The sequence below is a fragment of the Anopheles ziemanni genome, chromosome 2 (genome assembly GCF_943734765.1).
Source record: "Anopheles ziemanni chromosome 2, idAnoZiCoDA_A2_x.2, whole genome shotgun sequence".
Lineage (NCBI taxonomy): Eukaryota > Metazoa > Arthropoda > Insecta > Diptera > Culicidae > Anopheles > Anopheles ziemanni.
The window spans coordinates 38,524,457-38,547,877 of NC_080705.1; the positions used below are offsets into that span (position 1 = coordinate 38,524,457).

Consider the following 23,421-nt stretch of genomic DNA (forward strand, 5'->3'; position numbering starts at 1 on the left):
CGTAACGCGGCTGAAAGTTAAAATATTGTGTGAGATGCTACATTTTATTTAACTAATTGTGCCAGCTGATGGAATCAAGGGAGGAGTCGTGTTAGGAGAAAATGTGGAAAAATACGAATCAATTAATGTTTTCCTTTCCCAAACCAAAAAAAAAACTCCCTTTCGTAGCTAGATAACCCACATCGTCCCTTAAAAAGTACAGTATGTTTTCGTGTAAATCTGTGGAAAGAATAAAACATAAGTGACGCTACGTTGTCTTGTTGGTGTTAAGTTTTTTATTTTGGGCAAATGTAATTTTCACAGTTATTTGAAAAATACAATGTTATTTTTGTATAAATTGCATTAAATGGAAATTTAACTGTTTGATACTACAATCGCAAACTAATGTAGCGCAATGTAAGAGCGTTAAAATTAAATTAGTCGTATAAAGCTTTGAATGATTACAGAAGGAGTATATGAAATTAGTTAAATCATTTAAGCAGGTTTTAATTTGAAATATGAAGGTTAGGTTCAGCGAAAATTAGTAGGTGAACTGGTTGAATTATGGATTAATTGGAAAATTGGTGATTTAAAAAAAATGCTAGCAGTTTTAAACAAATTAAACCCGTTACAACAATACTCAACAATGAGCCTGTTTTTCATAATTTGTTCTAATATCAAATGCTGTGGCTTTTCCAGCAAACGTAATAAAGCGAACATTTTCTTCCTGCTATTGTTGCTGATCATACTTAGCGTAGCATAATTTGATATGTCGCGGATTCACGATCAACAGTGTAAGAAAACGTGACTCCAGAGCGAGCTCTCTTTCGCTCGGAAGTTGCGAACAGCATGGCATGTGATCAATGCATTGGTCCACAACATGAGACTGCAATTACTTCCTCTCAGAAAAATGTCCTCTTCAAATCAACTTACCCCGAGAGATTGGTGTAACTTTAGGACAATAAAAAAAGGAAGCGATCGCTGGCGAATAAAATCGCTCCTCGCAGCGGCTCGATCGCACGCGATCTTTCTCGCGCACCTGCTCTCGGATGTTGCTGCTCTTCTCGCGGTTTTCGCGAACAGCGCGGCGGTCGCGCGCGCGTCGATCTGACAACACTGCGCCGCTCAGTGTTGCTCCGGTGCTCGACAGCTCCGCAGGTCTTCGGTTTGCGCTTGCGATTGGACCGATCTCGCTGGTGGTGTGTTAGAATTTCATGTAAGCGCCCGTTTCGCGTGTAGATGTTTTCTTTTGGCATAATGCGGATGGAACCCCAATATTGGTGCTAGTCGAACAAACAACGGCGAGGCCCGCGTGACCAAAGAAACGAAAAAAGCTCTGCCAGCAACGTTGACACATCGGTGCGAGATTGGTGATATCGTGTCGCTGCCTTGTGTCGCAGGGGGAAACACCGAGGAAACGTGGAGTGTGTCCGGGAAGAGGGCAGCAGCAGGGCAGCGTGTCGTGCCATTATCATCCCAGTGTCTAACAAATGGGGGAGGGTTGCACAGTGCGGCTGTAGATAAGCGGTTGTACGTGATCGATCTATTGTTTCGATCCCTCCAGTCGAGATCTGGCTAGCGCCGGCGAGCGCCAGTGCAGTGTTTTGTTCCGTGTGCTTCCCGGAGTATCTGCAAACGTCACTTGTTCCGTTGCGATCTTGTCTACCTGTGTTTATCGTTCCCTCTCCCTCCCTCTGCGGCCGTATCCGTGCCCTTTTCTTTCCATCTAGCATCATTTCTTCCACGGGCGCACCATTTTGTTTGCATTCCCACAATATATCGTACCGTGCGCGGCGATGCGTTCGCGTGTATGCGTATCTTTCGCGCCTGTGCGGTTCGATTTTGATAAACGTCCCGGTCACACTAGCACACGTGGGCCGTCGCCGTTTTATGTGTTCCTTTCTACCCGTGCGCCCCGCGAAGCCCTGTCAACCCGGGCTTGAAAGATAAACCGGACACCGGAGTAGGCATTTCGGGTCAAACAACATGGCCAAAACAGCGGAAGAGAAAGCTTTCCCCCCACCTTGAGGACACGCTGGTCAAAGGAATGTCCCTCCTGTGGGGGGGACTGTGTTTATATTTGCTTGTGGGTAGTTATGCGGCGAAAGTATGTGTGTGCATGAGAGTGGGTGAAATGTAATGTATTTTTTAGTGAAATGCAAAAAAATATTTTTTATATCGATCTCTACAGCAACGACTGAAGGGAGGTGAAAGGATATCTCCACTATGGGTGTGTAATTGGGCATTCCCTTCAGTCGTTCAAGATGCTGATCGATTGTTTGCATCCATATCTTTACATCCCTGTCAGTACAGTGTTTGCACAAGTGTCCATAGGAATAAAATAAACGCGAATTCCGAAGGGATTCTCTGTCGCCATGCATTAGCGACCAAGTGAAGGCAAGAAAACAAAAATATATGACACAGTTTAGTGCAGTGTAAATTGATTCACATCATTACACAGTCGGTGTGTTAAATAAATTCTACCACCATCATCACCAGCGGATAGTTCAACCCCCCCCAGTCATCGACAGACAACCAACAGACGGGGAAGGCCGTCTCGATAACAGGTATGAACGTTCTTCTCCCTTTAATGCACTTGCACGGTCCTTAACGGCTCGAGGTTAGGTTGCACGGGGTTTGATGAAGGGTGTATAAATAACACCCAGGTTTGCTTTAGCCACAAGGGAACAGAGAAAACCACCCATCTAACCAGTGCGTACGGTTTTGATCTATCGATCGATTGCGCGATTGATCGCTTCACTCAGCTGATCTATTGCGTCAACGGTGGCAAAAACGCGACAGCAAAACAGTAGCAGGCCTGTACAACCTGTACCTCTACTCCACGATTGCTCGAACGGGTCGCGATGACAACGCATCATCATGTCTACTCAGGGTTTGTGATTCACGCATTGCCATCTTTCTGGCCGAGGATGGAATAACCGATCTGTAATTATCGTTACGTTTGAAACGGATGAATCGAAGTAAAGCGCGCTGTACGTGTGGGAAAATTGTTCGTCAAGTAGGTCGTTGTGGCGTACATGGTTGTATAGTTTTTTTTCTTTCTTTTCGAAGCATTCTCTAAATCATACCCCTTACTACATTAAGCAACGATTCAGTTCATTTTGTAATCACTATGGGAATGATGCAATATCGCATCCAGTTCAAATCGCAACGATGTGCAGGCCCAAGCAGAATAAAATAATTTACGTTTATGTTATTAATTTATACAAGGAATAATTGTTTTAACATTACAAATTTCGTTCCTAATTTATTGAATTTTTTCCACATGCTTGATGTGATGAATTAAGAAATGGTATAACATGCCAGGAACGAATGTAAACATTAATCTTGGCGAGGTACTGTGGTGACGGTTTATTGTTCTTGTGTTGGATGCTAGTAGTTTTCTTTATTTTTAGACCATTCTTACGGGCCGATGCAAAATGCACCGTTACGAAGAGAAAGTATGCCATGTACTGAATAAACCGTTTTTATTGTTTTGAGTGCACAATCGTGGATTTCAGAATAATTTTTCATTTGAAAATATTTGTTTTGGAAAGAGTTTTGCGTTTCTGATACTTTATTTTTTCAAATTTAAGATAAGAAGTTTTTTCCCCGTGTGCGAAGTGGTAAAGTTCAATTTACGAACAATAAAGTCGATGTTAATGTTTTCTGTTCAGTTGCGAAATTTCTAATAAAATTAATTCTGTTGGCTTGAATACTTACGTTCGGCTTTAGCTAGTGCGCATTATAATTCGTAAAACACTTTATTTGCTCTACAGTTGCTCAGCTCGGCGGAAAGGTTTGTTGGCACAAGAATAGCAGTAAAAACTAGAAGCATTCTGCCACATTAAATCTTGCTTATCATCAACATAGGCTGTGCTAAGAACAAACAGTGAGTGATTGCAAAAATTATTTACGTTTTTGATGACTCATAAGTGGTTTTACTTGCGATGACTAATTAGAGTAGATTTGTGATTTTTGTTAGTGTGTTTTCGTTTCGAAATAATTGGTCTTATTTTTTGATAATTTTCACTTATACTAGTAGAACTTATCCTCTTTTGCGAATCGCACAGTAAGTGATTGCAAATATTCTTTACATTTTTGACACCTTATAAGTGACTTAACGCTTTCGATTCAATTCGAAAACTTTGTTTCTAGAGTTTTATGGCGAATACTTTTGTAAAAATGTTGTTTTCCTGTAATAACACAACCATTTTTTTACGATCCGTTAAAGAGCTTCATTTAAATGAAAAAATGATATGGCACCTTTTTATAACGATAATATCCTCTAATGGCTCTGTGCGGTTCAAAACTATATTACTAGAATCAGTTCACCGATAACATTTTAATTGAACGCATTTCAATGCAAATCTCTCGTATTGCATTAGTGCAACGTTGCAACGAATCAACAAACACGGAAAACGATATCACTAATCGCAACAGTGCGGTATATGTAGAAAAGCATGGAGTATCACATTGATTGGATGGGGAAACCTTTTTCCCTTCCTTCCTACCTTCCTCCAATGCGATCCCGCAGCGCACCTCGCGCCGCCCGCTTCGTTTTTGGTGTTGAAAAAAAGCATGAATCTCCAACAACGCGACCAAATGTGGCTAAATTCCTAAATGCAACCCGTCAGCGACCGCAACCCCACATTAGCACACCGGACACCAGAATTGACATATTCCACCGGACCGCACCGGTGGATGGAAAATGGATGCGTTTCTGTCGCATCACCCACGTTTAGGCCTCCCACTACCCCCCTACGTCTGCACTCGCTGAAAACCGCACGGGTGTCCAATGGGAATCAACCACCATCGAACCCCACCTCGGGTTTTACCGTCCGGCGAGGAACGCGAAGTTGATGATATTTCTACTGGCGGAAGTCACAAAATTTATAAATAATTACACAATCGTCCCGCCATCGGTACATCGGTCTGCGTAATGGTCTCTGTACTAATGAGAAGTAAAGGGGTATTCTATGGAGCGTGTTAGTGCGTGGGGATTGAATCGAGGGTATGTGACAGGATTTCTACTAAAATGGGTGCTTTGACATAGGGAAAAGCTATCACTCGTCACATGGCTGGTTTAAAGAAGGGAAACCACACGACATTTTCACATTAGCATAGACTGAGACACAAAACGGAATGGACTGTTGGAATGGAACTGTTGAATCTGCATTGATATCCAGATTTTTGTTTCGCCCAGGATTTTTCTACTGGAAAATAGCAAAACTAATATTCGATAATATTCGGGATATTCGCTGAAAAGACAAACTTTTAACTATTACTAACGTGGCGACAAACGTTGGATTGCTTTACTGTACAACACTTTATGGGGGCTAATTATTTGCAATTTTCTTTTTAAGCCATATGCAGCCACATGATTTATATTTGCTTGATTTAGAAACTGCATGAAAAACATCTGTGCATTTGTCTATTCTTCACCGCCATTCACCGATGTAAAGTAATTCATGAGGTCCATCAACAATGAAAATTAGCTCCGAGTGCGTTCAATAAAAAAGTTTCAGTTTGGAGAGGGTTAGAAATATCTGTTTGTTTTCATCATGACGAGAAAACACATGAAAATTTGGTAATTTCATTAAACTTATTTTTCAAATTTTGTTTTTGTTTTTTGCTTCTTCAAATATTGCGATATAATGTTTTGTTCTAGCTATGTAGGGAAAAATGAAATTATTCATAAAGAACCTTCAGCTTTTCGCGGCACCTGTTTTTTTTCCTTTCGCGCCCCCGTTTTTTCCTCCATTGCAATCGATTGATTTTGTTTTTAGAATCGAAATTTTGCCTCAGTTCCGCACCGTTATTATTGAACCAACTGCAAATCAATTTCCACGGACGTGCTGGAACAGTTTCGCTTCTAGAAATAAGGTCCTTGTCCCCGGGGAAGCGTAATTGCATTTGCATCGTATTTGGCACTCGCGCTGCTGGGAAGGGTGCGTGAGGAAATTCAACTTTCCGGTGCACGATTGAATTTCGCTTTGACGAAGCAGCCAAGCAGCGTACCGCCTTCGCCTACTAGGTTGGTGCATTTGTCGGTCGCTCCGACAACCGAACTGACGAATGGTGAGAAATTAAATCTGCAGTGTGCACGACAAAACATGCACGGTGAACCGTACTTTCTTCGGGTGCATATTAAAATGGAAGCTGAATTTAATAATGTAAACCAACACTGCGGCAACAATTTCCGCTTTCGTAGCATAAGTTTCGATCTAAATTTAAATATTTTCGATTGGGAGCTGAATGTTTCAGATTTAAGGAACCGCTTTTTTATTGAATTTCATTTAAACCATTATTTTAAAACTCAATTTCATTTCATTTTACTGCTTTAAAACTTATCTCAACGGAAGGTTGTGAGTTTGAAGTTGGACAAAAATATATTTTTTATTCTTGCAAACCAACCCATAAAATTAATAGAGATTTCCTGCTCATTTTAATGCTTGCAGTCAATCTTATCGTTGGTTGAGGCCAACGGTTTGCGCACATCGCAAATGCCAAGTGAAGCAATTGCGTCTCCATTTGGCAATTATCATGTCCAGCCATGAGCGCTCGAAGCTAACCGCCATGTAGAAAGGGAAGAAAAAAAGCGTGTGCTGCGGTGATGTTGTTGCCTGAAGACGATTGCCACGGTTGGCGGTGTGCTGGGCTGTGTGTGTGTGCGCGAGTGGGGTTTATGTGGCATTCGTGACCGTGAACGTCACGATTGGCCGAGCACTAAATGATTTGTTAACGACGACGGTGACGATGACGACAGACCGTCCTCCGCCAGCATAGCACGCGGTGTAGCACGTGGTGGAGAAATTAATCAATCTGCTTTTAAATCATCAACCGGTTCGTCAGCCGGGCGGTAAAAGGTGCTGGACTAATTCATAAACAATGACCGTGGCAGTTAGTTGGTTGAAGGGAACTCGAAAGCCTAGAGACTACTGTGTTATGTATGCGTGATTGTGCATGTGGATGATATGTAGATACATAAATCAAAGATTTAATTGATTGGTCATTGATTGAATAAAATTGTTTACATTTCACAAGCCTATGAAATTGGGCAATATAAAATAATATTGAAAGATGTGTTATCGTTATCATCATATCATTTCTAGCATCAAGGCGAAAGCGGCGAATTTAAATGAAATAACACTACATACGACGGCGTTCTTGATGCCATGATGATCTATGCTACTGTAAAATTAATTTATCGTCAAACCAGAGGACCAGAACGCCAAAAATGCTGATTCGGGCGAACTGTTGCTAACGACGGGTTTGAAATATGGTTGGCTACGGGGAAAAAACAATGGCGGGGTCAAATGCATGGGTGATATATCGCACCCGAAGGCACAAATATCGCCGGACTTCTGGTGATAGTGGGAACTCGTAGATATTCATATTAACGAGAATTGATGGCCGAGCGGATCACTGGACAACACTGGATTATGAAATGGATTTTTGAAACGATTTTTACCGACTACCATGGGTGGTTTGTCGGCGGGTGTTAATTTGGAGTGTGAATAATTGGCCTGGCTGTTCAGGAGTCCAACATTGTATTTTAATCAGAATCGTAACATATGTTCGTATTATGCAACTGGCACCCACACCGTTATCTAGATATCACGTTTTACTCGCACGTTTGAATTTTATTGCATAGTTTAAAAAAAGATACTGTTATATCCATGCCCAGTAGCAACTGAAAATCAAACTGTTAAGTGTTTAGAAAACTTAAAGCCAAACAAAAATGCCGATGTTTTGTACCTTAAAATAGTAAACAAAAAACAAGAGTTATTTCAAAACGCACTGTTCGATGCACTAAAGAAGAAATATGTTTGCATACGGTGCTTTCATGAAGGCCATCGTTATTATGAGCGTGTCTAGGGCAAACGCCACTGTTTACTAAAACACTCCGGCAACGCCCAATTTAACCCCGCCGCAAACCGAACAGATCGCGCGAAACGTGTTTATGAACAAAAACAAAAATAAAAAAATAGTCACCAAATACATCCGGGAGAGTGGGTTCGAGTGTGCAGAGCGAGGTGGAGCAACTTTGCGTCAATTTATTTTTTATAATTTCCTCCTGCAGTGTGCAGCATCCGTGAAAATCAATGCAGTCATTATGTGACTTTTTTTAATCGCCCCAACACATCATTTCGTTACTAACACCCGCGGAAATTATCACCGCTTTTAGCAACCATAGTTGCAAAGACGAAATGAAAAAAATATTGCACCTATGTCTATTTCCGGTTGGAACATTTTCTATCAAAAGTCAGATTGGGTTGACACGCTGATAAAAACGTACGTCGTGCGTGCACACGCCAGGGTTTGTCAGCATCGCTTTGCTGGTTCACTTGGTACTGTATGGTACGTTATTTATTTACGTACGTAAGTTATTTACAGTTTAGTGGAAATGCGTGGTTTTTTCAACTTCGTTGAGGAAGTATAAATGATTTTTATATATTTTTTATCGCTGTTTGGTTTTGTTGCTTTCGATGATGACGACAAATGACCGTACGTGGCATTAGTTGTTAATTTGTTTGAAATATTAATCATTGTGTGATCACCATTTTTTACACGATCATGCAAGATATTCGATCTAAATGTTTTGAAAAAGAATTTTAAAATAAAAGAAGCAATTTTTATTTTTTTTCATTCATAATATTCATGTTTTCAAACACTAACATTTGCAAGGTTGGTATTTGGAACAATAAAAAATAGTATACCTTCGCTGGTTTGTATGGCAAAACATAAAATCAAAATATGTGTAATAATTTTTACGAAATTACCACTTTCTTTGACAACTTTGAATTATGATCAAGTTGTGATTACTTGAAGGCGCAGCTAAACGAAGTTCATGATCTGATTCAGTTTTTCTTTTTAGTCTAAAATTGTCTCCCATACAGTTTTAAAATACAAACCCTCTTCTAAAGTATATGTTTAAAAACAATCACTTTTTTTTAAAAACCTTCCCTTTTTTGTTTTCCATTAAACTACACAACTGTATTAAATCTCACCACCCTTCCCAGACCGGCGCTCGTTTTTATCGGTCTCACGGATAAATAGTCCACTTTACCCGGAATAAATTGTCCCCCACGAGGAAAAACATATCAATCACGCGTATGAATATGGTGGTTATTTATCCGATGTTTCGATTTTGGTGGATTAGAAAAAAAAGTGTGCAGCCTATTTGCGTCGCTTTCCAGGCAGCATTATTTTCCACTGGCTTGCCTGGTTTCTGCCGTATGTTTTTTGTCTTTTGTTTTCGGGCCCGGGATGGGCCAGGTTATGCATACGCAATCGCGATTGCGTCACATAGATTTGGATTTTTCATCAACCCGCGGGTGCGGAATGCTGTTGCGTTATTTTGTTGAATAATTCTGCCCGGCCTTGGGCCTCCTCCGGTTTCCCGCAGCACGTTGTCATTTTCCCGCCGTGCAAAATTTTCATTGCGATAATGCTCCCCGTAGGCTCGTGGGTGGTGCATTCCATCGTTATAAACATTATCCCACCAAATGCCAGCGACGCCCGGTGGGATTACGCTGCGCACTGCTCGGCCTGGGGTGCTAAATTAGAGCTCAATCGGTATTCATCGAGCGTTTCGATTCGATGGCTAATGAAAGGCAAACTAAGGGAAAATATTTGAAATTACTAGATTAAAAACAAAAAGCAGAACATATTCGTAGTAATGAATAAACCCTTTCTGCCTGGAAATAACATATTTTGCTCCACAGCCGCATCCGGACTCGAGCGATCGTTTTTGTTGGCCGCTCGGTGTGGAATGAATTTTCCGATAAATTCAATCGCACCGGAGAAAAATCGTTTCTATGCAAACGAGCTACCGAACAGCTCGGTGGGTGTGGGTCGGGCATGCCGGCCGGTTTTGGAATCGATTTTGATAAAGCACTAGTCGGTTTTGTTAGCGTTGGCAAACGTACACACTGCGGAAAGGGGTTAGGAAAACGCGTTCGCTCTGAGAAGGATGCGTTATCCGGACGAGAAAGGAAATCCGAACCCTTCGTCCGGGTAGAGAACACAGGCACAGGGAAAGCGCCAGGAATGATCCGCATTTACGAACGCTGGTTGGCCAACGGAAATCAACCGGGAGGGAGGGCGCAGCGTCCAGTCAGCTTGCATTGTGCAAATGAAACATAAATACGAGCGCTAGAGCATAAATTTAAATTTCTATAACACGAATAAATTCTGAATCAATGATCATTTGTTTCCATTTATTGTCTCGTCGCGCGCTTCGATGGTGTTGATCGAAATGGAATTTTCATCTCTAGCTCTCCACTCGCTCGACATGTTATATGCATAAGGGTTTAGTGTGTTGTTTATTGTTTTCTTGAATGCTCTATTTTTGCCTAAAATTAGATGGGAAATTTTCAAACATGAATTAGAAATTTTGTCCAAATCTTGGCAAATTAAAGATCGTTAAAATATATACATGGGAAAAAATCTTATTCAGCGAATGTCAAACTGTCTCTCTTGGGAAGTGCATGATTGATTACCCAATAGATGGCAATGAGTTCTCAGGAAAAAAGGAAATTTCAGCTCTGGTTTTGGTTCTTAGGAGAAATTTGCATTCCTCCAAATCAATTAAACATTCCACGAGTCGTGAATTTTACAAACAGAATTTCACGTTCTCAAAGCCCCATCAAACGTAAAGCCAGAGTAGTTGTTCGAACTTGCCAATAATTATGAAACTTCTTCAACGCTCAATCGAGTGCGCCATTTGTTTCGGAGCAATTTGCTCCACGTTGGCCCATTGACGGGGAGAATTTGCAAAGTATCGGATGAGGAAATAAATCGTTCGCACCAGAAAACAACACAAATTTGGCACACCAGCTCCACGACTCGCAGCCGTTTGTAGCGTTCCGTGCGATTGGGCAATTTGGCAAGGGTGTGAGTGAGTGTTTCAGCCAGTGGTCGAAAACCAGATTTAGCACCAGCTCGTCCCCCCCAACTCCGGTCTTACTCGGGAGTGTCAATTATGCTTGCGAACGATCCATTAAAGAAGGCGACATCTGAGCTAGATCAGAGCTATATCTCGTTTGGTTGTTTGCTTTCGTGGCCTCCAAATGGTTGGAGTCGTTACAGGTTTTTATTGCGGCCTTTTGCTACCAGTTCATCCGATCATTTGAAATTGGTAGTTTTTAAATAATTTTACACCAAACAATTTCAATATTGAACTATAGATTTACTATCCAATATTGCTTTATTTTCATTTTTGGATTAAGGTTTTTCCTTAATTCCAATATTCTGTTTTACTTTTGTGCATTATGTTGATTCTGTGAATCAGTTTATGCCATTTGATATCCCATATTATTTTGCGATAAATCTAAGCTAAATGAGCTATTTTCTGAATGGTTATCGTTAACAACCGACTTTTATATTGTCTATGCTCTTAGGGGGTTTGACAGTAGCTTTATACACCACGTTAGGAGTTGTTTAAAGTTAGGAAATTCAAAAACCAAGAACATCGTTTTTTTAGACAATACATAGATGTCAAAACTATTGCATATGTAAACATTTTTTCCTGGAAACTTACTCTCTATCATCAGTTGCAACATAATAAAGGCGGTTGTCGAAAGAATATGAAACTGGAATATACAGATCTAAACTTCTCAAAACTAAACGGTGCTTATTCTGTAAAATATTCCATGTCAATGGAAAATTTTGATATTGTAATTGCCTGAAACGTTTCGGCATGTTTTCAAGGTACGCTTTCTGACTTAAATAAAACATTCGTATCTACGTTGATAAGATAAAAAATATGTTTCTTCGATAAGATAAACTTCGATAGACTAAGCGAAGAAAAATAGAAATACCCAAAGTTGTTTAGTTAAAACCATTCAGTCTGTCAAGTATTTGCGCCAAATAATTCTTGAGAAGTATTGCAAAAAACTGCCATTCCATTCCGGGAGAGTCGCTCAAAATAGCTCGCTTCTAATTTGCGTTTCTTTTTCCCACCTCTGCTTGAGTTCGTTTTTTTTTTTGTCTAGACGACCGCGAATCATCACCACGCGATAAACGCAGGTTTATGACTTTTTCGGTGAATAATTATCGCCACTCCTACATTGTAGACGAGACATGTTAATTCTCTTTTACTTTGCGCAAAAGTTCCAGTTTGTCTTCTCCATTTTAAGGCTTGGCAGATTGGAGATTGAAGTACGCTACGTTCGGCATACTCTTCAAACATACATCACTGTGTATCGGCGATGTGATTTGTTGCTTCTCAAGTTGGTTCAAGTCAACTTCAACGATGATTAAAGTCACCCTTGGTCGAGGTGGGGAGGGGATGTCGGGAGGGATGTTCAATCATACCTACGCACCATACCGATGTCATAGAAGTGGCATTGCCAAGCGCTGTTGGCCTCCTTCAAGGTAACGTATGCGGGTCGTTTTTGGCTACAGTCCATGTGATCCGCGGCTTTATACTGACAAACGAACACGAAAAGTATGCCTCAGGGCGTATGGCACGGATTGGCAACATTAAACAACTAGCAACACCAGCTTTCCAGCTCGTTTTGCCTTTGGCGGCCATCAAAATTCGCGATCATTTGCGGTGAGCATAAACCGCCCGAACTATTGGCGTTGCAACCGACTGCACCGAAGAACGACGGAGAATCGTGTATCGCGAGCTGTCGGTATTGGTTGGCTATATAAGGCATCGGAATTTGAAGAAAGCCAACGTGATGTCACGGTCGCAATTGGTGTGTGCGGTTTGGCCCAATTGTTACCGCACCGAAAATGGTGCCTACGAAAGTGAATGAACTGTTGGAACTCCACTATTCCGATGTTACAATCTGACTGACTGACATGAATATTGTTCAAGCTGGATCACGTTTCTGCCAAATGTAGTTAGTTTAAACACAAGTTTTCTACAACACTAAACGATTGTAGTTTTCTTCAACATGTCTCGGGTTTTTACAATAAAGCAATAGATTTTAGAAATTATCTTTAATAGTAAGTTTGAACATTATAAATATCAAAACACTCACCAGACGATAGATAGTGTTTGTTGAGTAAGAATGTGTAATTATCGTCTGCCAGATTGTAAACAGATTTGTCTTACTATGTTGTATTTTCAATTTACGCTCCGCAGCACGTGATTCGTCACTTCTACTCTAGGAATGGTCCCTTTACTCACAGCTTACTGTTGGCCAACTTACGTCCGGAACCGATAGACTTAATTTGTATTTGTTCCACGTGCCTTCCAGCACGGAAGTGGTACAAATCTCAACCATCTCTAAAGGCTAAACCCCACTGTGGTACACAATAAGGTACACACACACGCACATATATACATGACATTTTGCGGAGCCTCACCGAACAAAACCGGAAACAACGGATCCAAGTTCAAGATCGACTCCCCGCATCGTCACGATCGGGGCAGGGGTGGGTTTTCCCATGGACCGTATAGTCTGTTGTTGTTTTTCGTTGAATGGTATTTTTCTCACCACCTCCCAACTTCGTTTGTGATGGTGCTGTCCGTCGGTCACTCATTTGGGACCCCCAGCAGAAAAGCGCCGGCACTGCGAACGACGCGGGGAAGATATTTCAAACGCTCCCGAGAAGGTTATCAATTGATCGAAGCATCGGTGTTTAAACAACTGCGATCGTTCGTTTTTCCCAAGGGAAGATTAGTTTTTAATGTTTTTATTGCCGCGTCAAATGTTTCTGCTCCTGCTTACTTTCAATTTCATCCACATTGAAACTGGTTGTAAAATTTAATGTTGATGCTTCGAACATTTGTGGCAATAAACGTTTAATATTTATGATTTACCAATAATTTTATTCGTACTATAACTTCAAATCAAACAAATAATAAAATGGAATACTGGCTACTGCGCATGTAATTTAGTCACTGGGTGGCTTTTAATTTTATCGTTTTCAGTTTTATAAGGTTTATTTCTACTTTTGAATAAGTTTAACAAAAATAGTCAAATAGGTTTAGTTAGGGTAACCTCCTGTATTTCACTCAATACAGTTGACAGGGAAGTACTACTAGTATGTATAGTTTGTATAATTATATAACTCGGTTTAAAAAAATGTGTTTCGTAATCCCTTTTCTTGTGCACATCGGAACAAGTTATAATGTTTAATAAATTTAGTAAAAATAAAAAACTTTGAATTTTAACATGCTCCAGCGGGACTCTAATCGATTTCAAATGCAGAAAAATCGTGCAACCCGCGTCAAGTGTCCGTTGAGGTACCGATTTAGCGAAAATAGGCCACGCCGGTTGTTTATCAACTTCAGTTGAGTAGCGCTAGTTTCAATGAGTGTATTTTATGCGCGTCCGGTACCGATGCGTCCAATTTATGTTGCGTTCGATGGAAAACAATCACTCCAATTGCTTCCGCTAGGCCGTTGCTCGCCGTTTCGGGAGTAAATTTAAATGTTTTATCCGAACGGGCGGCCCAGCGCATCGGAAATCGATGCTTCATTTCAAATGCATACCCTCCTTGGCGCGGGAGTACCAAATCAAACAAACCGATCGGTGAAGTGATTCGTGTACAATAGGTTCGGTTCGCGCCGCTAGCCCTTGAGGCTGTTCGCTGGGATGTTTTTGTCCTTTTATGTGCAGCCATTCATTTGCATCCTGCGGCTGAATGTGTTTGTGTTGTGCTGAAATAGCTTTCGATTTAACAAATCGCTAACGTTGAGAAGGGTTTTTCCCGATTTAAGTGTGCTGATGTTTAAGCAAGAAAAAAAACTGTAATTCAATTAAAACTACATCAGCAGCTTAATGCGTGGCAAATAATGCGCGAATTATCGTGATTTCCGCGTGTTCTTCCTGCATTACGGCCACCTCCAGTTTGTTTGATGATAACCGTCGGGTTTTTCACGCTAAACAAAAAAAAATGTACTGTACGTCACTGTTTTGAATATAGTTTTTGACAGGAAATTGAATAAAATGTTTTTCTAAGCATCCCTCATTTGTTTCCATCTCAAATGATTCAGATTCTCTCTTGTATAATCTCATAAACAAATTGGCAGAGCCGTTGCTAGTAATGAGCATGTATCTTTGAACTCAAATTATTAATGTTCCTGGAACATAAAGAGCCAGTTTTGTCGAATGGTTCGCAAAGAATAAATCGTTAACGAACAAAGTAAACGTTTTGATTAGCATTGTTGGCTATACGAGTGAAAACATCTCACATAAATGTGATATTATTCATCGAATTAACAATCGACAATTCTCTTAATGACATTTTAATAAAACTGAATATTTATTCTAGAATCGAATGAAACGTACATTTACATCGTTTATGTATATATGTAGCTATGTACTATGCTATCCTGTATGTCTATAGCTATTATTATTATTATTATTATTATTAAGCAAGTAAACAAGCTTATGCAGAACCGTATGATTTCCAAAATATTTTAAATTTTTTGGTTTTGTTAATTTTTAATCTATTACGAGTGTTGTTGTATTGTAATATTTTTAAATTTAAAAAATTGTAAATAAAATTTTTATAAATCTGTGGAAATCAAACCGACTTCAACAATAAAAAGTTTATTTTTATGTTTATTCAAATGAACAAATCGCTTTCTATTCCAACCACTTGGTATCGTTGAAACTGCGTGTTTCGGTTATGAATACTTTGTTATTGAAGTTTATTTTCCACATTTGTTTAAACATTTTCCTCATCCTTTCCGTGTCAACCGTTTAAATTTATAAGGCCAGAATTTTCTTTATTTTCGAGTGGCCACCGGGATTGCGCGTGCCCTCCTGCCAGCACAGGTAATTTCCGCTACGGACATTTTAAAATATACATCACTAACAACCGTCCCACCCCCCAACCAGTCCGCTTCCTTCCATTCCCCTCGTGCAGTGTCCTTGAGGCTGAAAATCGGAAAATTGTGCGACAATTTCGATTCGGCGACTGGCCTCCGGTTAATCGGGGCGCCCGTTTTTCCTGCATTTTCGTTCGTTTAATTCATGCTTTCCCATATATTTCTTGCGGACGCTGCAATTATATGACATCGAAGCACAACAGTAAAGCGATTCACCCGCGTTTGGTGATTTTCCAGAGCGACTGGCGGGGGTAGATTGGGGAAGAGAGTGCCAACTGGCTGGCGGGGATGAAAGTAAAAGCGCTGGGAAAAGTATGTCCCGGCCACACCGGTGGGCAGAGCTTGCCGTTTGTCCGAGCTGACGGAAGCGGAAATGTACAGCCATATTGTAGGATTGCGCGAAATGAGCCCATTCCGTTTACCGCTCCGGTCCTCTGCCCCTTGGCAAGCCCTTGGCGTGCATCAAAGTGAATTCGAGTCCCGGTTCAGCGACGCAAGTCATCAACCACGAAAGGCCGGGGGAATGGGTGAGGGAGGTCCTGTTTCGGTCCACTGGCGCTTGGTCCATTTGTGGCGACCAACTTTCTGCTGCGCACCGAGCGCAGTGATTCTGTTTAATGAAAACATTAAAATTTCACATGCATAATTAATAATTATAATTAATATATTCATAATTTTATTTCAACGGCCAGCGAAACATATTTTATTGTTATTGTTATTGTAGTTACAGCCCCGTAGCATATGCTTGCGCAAAAGAGGGATGTGGCACGGCAGTTTGTGGCGGTTTTGTACCCAGCAGCCGCTCGGAATGTATGTGACGAGGGCAGGCTTGGATTCTGCGTTTGAAACGATGGCAATATTTTGCCGGTTCGCGTGGATGAGAAATGCAATTTTACGCAATGGAACGAACACCGGTAAAGAACGGGAATGCAATTGGACAAATTCAACTTTGCCATCTCGAGAAACGATTTAAATAATTTTCATATTTTATATATCGAAACCCCACATGCAGGATACATACAAATATTTAATGTCACCAAAAATGTGTTTTTAATGCAGAAGAAGTATTCCACATTTTTGTTGATTTTTGAATGCTCGCTCTTATGGTCTTTGGAGTTTAAACACATTCCATTGCTTCAACTGGTAGGCCCATTTTTAGACAAGTCATCGTTAATGGTTGTGGATTGCGATAGTTTTACTGGTTGTGAAGTGACTGTTGAGCATTTCGGAACCGCACCTTCCTTTATTTTAAGATTTTTGTTTCGCACCTTCCTTTATTTTAAGATTTTAAAATTTTATGGTTTTAAGGGCATCTTTATACTGTCGGGTATCACCATACTGGCTTGTTGTGAGATAAATTCTTCAATCAATCAACCGCACGGTTTAAGTTTACAAGGCAGTCAACTGATTTGTTGTGTAAAAGAGTTCGTATAAGTTACTTACTTACTAAACTATCGAACTGGCGTAGGGTTTTGCTTGGTCACTCTTCAAATAACGATAACCAACGTATTGGGATGAAATACTTTAAAATGTTGATAAAAGTAAAGATAATTTTTCTGAAGTAATTTAATTTAATACTTTGATTCAATAATGTTAAAAACATTAACATTTACTTTTCTCCTGTATAAATGACCCTTTTAAACACAAGTTTTGAGACAGCTTAACAATGAAACTAACAATCTTGGAAAATATTTTTCATTTTTCACTTTACATTCTCAGAAAATCCTCAAACCTGACCGGTCTGCTTATGATACAAATATCGTTTATCATGTTCGTGAAGTTTCAATACTAGAATACATTGATTTGGAATCTTTGTATATTGCTTTTTAGTTGTAATTTTGATCACTATTTTTAAGACTTTATAACTTCCTTTTTTTAGAAGATAATATAATTGTTAAAAATAAGATAAAGATAAGATAATTGTTTCCTATGATTTTCCGTTTTTAATATTTGGATGCACCTCCGCTCCTCCCAATTCCGCTAGCTTGGTGTGATGCAAAGAAAAACTTCAAAAATAGGATAGTTATAGCGCCCTAAAACGAGCTGGTCGAACAGAAAAATCTGAAGTTTTGTTGCTTTGAATTTTAGCTGTAGCTTTGAATTTTAGGAAAGGCCTGTTTTTAAAAAAAATATTCAGCCATTTTTGAGATACTAAATTTGAAAATTGCTTTACGGTCAAATTGACCACGATTTGGATTTGAGTTTTCTCAACTAGGCAATTCATTTTTAAAAATTGTTGTCCACCGGCTTGCTCTCGAATGCTCCCGTGGTGCATGGCCAAAATCACTAAAGCAGAGTGCAGGGAGCTCGAAATCTAGTAAGTCGCACATAATGCAGCTTGTTACGCACCTTACGCACCGGGTGGCATATTATGCTTATGCCCTCCCAACAAAACATCCCTTAACAACCGCTACAAAATACAAATTGAGCGATAAATAAACAAAATACTCCTCCGTATTCGACTTGCCATGCGAATGGTCGCCAGGATTGGCGAGCGTTTCGTGCACCGAATGCAGTGACACACTGTTGTTCGGCCCTTTTGGAGGACAAGCGTGCAAAGTTCAGCGTTCTGCATCCGGTGGTTAGCAAAATAAATGAGCAAAAATCGAAACGGTTTAAGGGTGCGAGGGACGTAAAAGAGAAGGTAGCAGAGTAAGCGATGGTGCCACCGCTTTGGGGTTATCAAACTGACATCAACGCATTAGTTCGATCCTTGCGGGTAACCCGGGGTCGCTTGAAAACGAGCAGGACATGGGGTGAGCGTAAACCGGAAGCAACAAAACATCCTGCACGTACATCTTGTCGAGTGGAGTAAGTAGCAGTCGCGGGAGTAGTTTCGGCCGATTCTGCCGTGGGGAGTTTTATAGTTTCCACCAGAGAAATGGCTCAGAACTCGATTCCGACGCAGATGCATTTGTGGAACGAGCCGCTTTGGATCCGTTGGAAATAGTGTTGTTGTGCTTCTTTTGAACGGTGTGCCTCCCTTATCAATCAGGGTACTATTCTGGGCTCCCGTCCGCCGGCCAAATGTTCCCACTAACTAATGGTGCCCACGTGACTCGCGTGGACACACGACACACGAAACCCGACCTTACCCGAGTCCTGCTTGTACCGGTTCGTCCGTATGGCAAATGAGTGACAGGCACTCCTATTCTATAAGAGCGTGCCCGTGGCCCATGGTGTAGTCCTCGGGTGCATTTTGGACCGGTTTCTGGCCACTGATTGATTAGCAACGAATTGTTGATGTCAAACGTTAAAGCCGTTCGTTTGTGCACCACCTCATGCTATCAGGCATCTGGACCTTGACAGTGTGCCGCGTGGCAACTCCGGCCCGGTTTTTGGGGTGGTTTGCAGATGAGCCCCGACGGATTTGCGTTCCGTCGTGCCAAAAATTTAAAAAGAAAAAACAACAGCAACAACAATACAAACGACGAGGCACGTACAAAACGTGATGCGGAAATTAGTGTGCGCTGTAGCGGAGAAGCGGAAATCACGGTCCGTGCAAAGCCACTTATCGATCGCTTATCGTCGGACGGGCAGACGAGTGCAGTAACCACCCGGGATGGAAGGTATAAATCTATTTTTGACGATACCACACATTTCAATAAGCGGTAAGCGCAGTAAAACTAGTTTGGTTCGTATCATTTTTCGAGAAGACACATAAAAAATGTAGAGCTATTTTATATTATGTAAGACATATTAAAAAAATGCACACGCTATCAATTGAAATATCCTGAGATCTTCTTTTAATTTCTTTGAAGTTTTCTTTTATTATTTTGTGTTTGTTTTATGAACTGTTGAAATGTAATAATGGCTACGCAAATTAAATCCAATTCATTTACGGCTATAAAAACTAGTGATAATGATATTTTTTGTCACTATTTTTCGCTAGTTTCGAATTCCAGAAGGCTTAGTAAATCAAGTTTACCATTGTCTTGTCTGGTAAGCATAAGATGCAGCTCCAGCGGAGAATAAAATATTGTCCAAAACAATTGCCTGGAATAAAACTATTATCACTGATTTTTGTTAATTTTTTGTAATTTTCACATAGAAAAGAAGATAGATCCAAACTTTGGCATTCGTAAACAAATTATACTTTTTTAATAGGAATGATATTCACTTCACAAATTGATTCTTAGATGAGGTCGCATCTTTATTTTATGCTCACCTGACCGTATATTAATTTCATGCTCGACGAATTAATTAGCAGAAATAATCAGGTTGACACACGATATGCGAACTAATGGTTCCCATTCGCGCCTCGGGATCAGGTGGTTTTTCGTGTTGTTGACTAATATTTCTTACTGTTGCTCATGTCAAAAAAGTTGAAGTTATTCAACCACTCCTGCTTGTATATGTTTTAAAACCGTTAATTTATGACCGACCAAAGTTCTCGCCAATTACGTCTCAACCTCAACTGCGACTCCAGTTGACCTACGACGTGACCCACTGCAGCGCTCTCTCGGCTCCACCTTGTGATGTTAAATATTTGGCTTCCTTCTAAAAGGCAGACACAAAGAAAAAAAACAGTCGAAATAAAAACACAACGATTGCATGATTTCGGCATGTAAACAGCGCCAACCGTCACGAGTCACCCCGCCGGACGATGCCTCACCTGAGTGGTTTCCGGGAACCGCACGGCAGAAGAAATGGACCCGGGAGATCCGGGCCAGAAATGGCGAGTACCGAGTGCTAATCAAATTAACTGCTGGCTGCAAACGAACAAACAAACCCACGCATCGACCGTTCCTGGTGGTGCCGGTTGGAGGATGTTGGTTGCAATGGTCATGCTTATGGAAAAAAGAAAAACAGTGCAGTAAAATATGCACCATCAGGGTGCACGACGGTCTTCGTCGTCCTTCGCAAGGACCAGCATTCCAATTAGTGGAACGGCAGGAAGGAACGAGACGAAATTTCCGTGGCAACGGAGAACGCACCTCGGTAAAGTACGGGGTTTCTATCTTATATCAGAGAGCCTGGTGTTCTGTAGCTCATTTAGAGTAATATGTTCAATCGAAATCTGGTTTCGTGACATTACCAAATGAATTATCGATAACTGTCTCTCAATTTTTTGAACAGAATTAAAAATGTCTTCTTAAAGTCCTTGGAACGTTGGGAACAAAGTATTCAAAACTTTTTAAATGTTTGCTAATTCTTTGTATTTATTTAAGGTCGATTTATTAAGGTCTTTGATAACGAACGGTCAACATTATTATACATACTATTTCCGTTACAATTTCACGATAAACTAACTTTTTCCAGAAAGGATAGAAATGGTCTTATGTTGGTTGCCCTTCCCAAATTGGTGTCTACTCTGTCTTAACGAGTTTTTAAAATAGTTCAATGTTATAGTCCCAGGAATTGAATTATTTAGAGTTTTTATGATATGATATTTACAAATTTCTTGGGAAAAGCAATCTTCTTATCCAAAATAATTAACCAGCACATTTTGGATAGTACTTTAGAAAGCAATAAGAAGCAACGTTGTCTTGTGAACCGTAACTCAAAACCTACTGTTCTTCTGTGTCTTCACGTTAAGCAGGATAGAAACAACAGTCCAGATTCAAATCCCAAATTCTCGTTTCCAACTTGTATACATTTTTAATAGTTTGTGAACTTAATAGACTTCTGCCGCAAAAAAAAAATATTCGTAATCTGAATTATGGTGGCCTAATCTGTTCTTATCAGCCCTCAAAATTCGCGTTACAGTTGTAATTATTTGTGTGACCCTAGACACGAGACCTCCGGAGATCAGCTGTACGGCTACGGCTGGCCATATACAGGACGGAATTCGCATTTGATAACGTCCGTCTTTGTCAGTGGGCGACTCGCGTCATCAACCGCGCTGCGATAGCGCACCGAGGTACGTTAGGTCGGAACAGGGCTACAGGCATAGTAGGCTCTGGTATTGTAAGCTCTGGTGAACCGATCGGAATTTATCAGGGCTGTCCCGTTTTTTGGTGTATCAGTGCTAGTGCCGCAGGGTTCAATCGAGTACCCTTGCGATAGAATACTGTTAGAGGGCGCCGTCCGGTTCGCTGGTGTTGGTTAGACACGCCATATAGACGGAACTTTAATCGAAAGAGGCTTTCGTCGGTCGGTACTCATGTGACTATTTTATAACGCTTGGACGGTGCTATATTTGAGGTAGTGTGTATGTTTTTTTTTGTTTGCACTTGTTGACAGCTTGCTGTTGACGCCTTTCTTCATGAGCGGCCAGACAGGTGTCTGCACATTTCGGGACGTCGTTTAAGAAGCCCTCCGGAAGCTAGACATCGGCCCTTGGTGGTGTCGGTACTTTAGAAGCGTTAATGGAAACAATCCATAACCTAGTTTGATATTTCATGAGTTCATTCTTTCCGCTTATTTCCAGATCGGTTACTTCAGTTTCGTCGACAGTTTAGAGTTGCAGCAGCAACCTGGTGATGGTTCACGCTCTAATCCCTTCGGATGACAATGACGGCCTGTGGACGACGCCGAAGAAAGCGACGAAAGTGACACAGGCTTAGAGAAAGTGTTCAGTGTTGTGTATCTATGCATCCGGACTGCTGTGGTCAATTCGTGCTTCACTTAATATTCCGCGCATAGTTCTACGCGCCATACTTAACCCAAAGCTAAAACGCTAACGTACTTTGCTCAGTATTATTTGCAACACCCTTCATTCGACTGACTATCTACCGCTACTTTGCTCGTGGAGTAAATATTCCTTGGATAAAAGCTATCCTGTTAAAATGTGTAATTGCTGCAAGTGGTGAGTACTTGACCATAGAATATGACAACAGTTTTGTATTTTCCGCAAAGAATCGTTCTTGCAGTTGCTATTTATTGGATTTATTTATTGCTATTAAATTAATTGGAATTGGATAGAAGTTCTTGTGTGTCATGAAGTTTGCAATGCATCGAAATTTCCTTATCGACTCTCTGCAAAGTCTCGTGCTTGTCGATCATTTTATTTTGAATAATTATATAGGGTAAATAAGAATGAACGCCACGAATGAATTGATAACCGAACTATAACAAAAATGTTGAATAGCTTTCGCGTGGTTTCTTTAACTTCAAATAAACGTTTTGTATAAAGATCTCATTGAGTGATAGTTAGCTTTTCAAACCGCTAACAAAAATAATTATTTTTGTATCCAAAAATTTAATACCGGTCTGATAATTCATCTTAGAACCGTCAGAAAAACGTTACTTCATGATTATGGAGACAATGTTCCCTTGCAATACAGACGAACAATATGTTTTTTTATTTTCGTTCTTCTTTTAATTCATAAATTATTTGAATTCACTATTTCTTATTACTGTATTGAACATCACGTATTTCTGTTTTTCAGTATTTTTAGTTGCTGGGAGGACTTTTACTGGAACTGCATCGAGGAGAAGTTTTGCTTCGACGAAACGTTAGGTAAGTCACGCTAAAAGCGCTGCATCGATAGAATAACTTGGTTAAATATTAACTCTGCTGCAGCCCGATGGTAATGCTTTAATTTCATTTCATTTCGCGACGCTTCTGCACCTGGTCTCGCAAAACTATTCTCCTCCGATGTACAATAGTCGTGGGGCAATGCGGTGAAGAATCATTCTCAAGAACCTTTTTCTTGATTTCAGTGTGTAAACACTGTTGACTTCGGTTGGGA

General features: G+C 40.5%; 1 protein-coding gene across 1 annotated transcript in view; it reads left to right on the forward strand.

The window, feature by feature from the left end:
• The first annotated feature begins 1,116 nt into the window (after positions 1-1,116).
• The window catches only part of LOC131282482 (uncharacterized), a 31,639-nt gene continuing 9,334 nt past the window's right edge, over positions 1,117-23,421 (forward strand). Inside the window, 4 exon segments of the mRNA XM_058311965.1 lie at positions 1,117-1,178; positions 2,288-2,546; positions 22,158-22,535; positions 23,119-23,189. Of these exon segments, the coding sequence (XP_058167948.1) occupies positions 22,516-22,535; positions 23,119-23,189 (91 nt within the window). The 5' untranslated portion in view covers positions 1,117-1,178; positions 2,288-2,546; positions 22,158-22,515.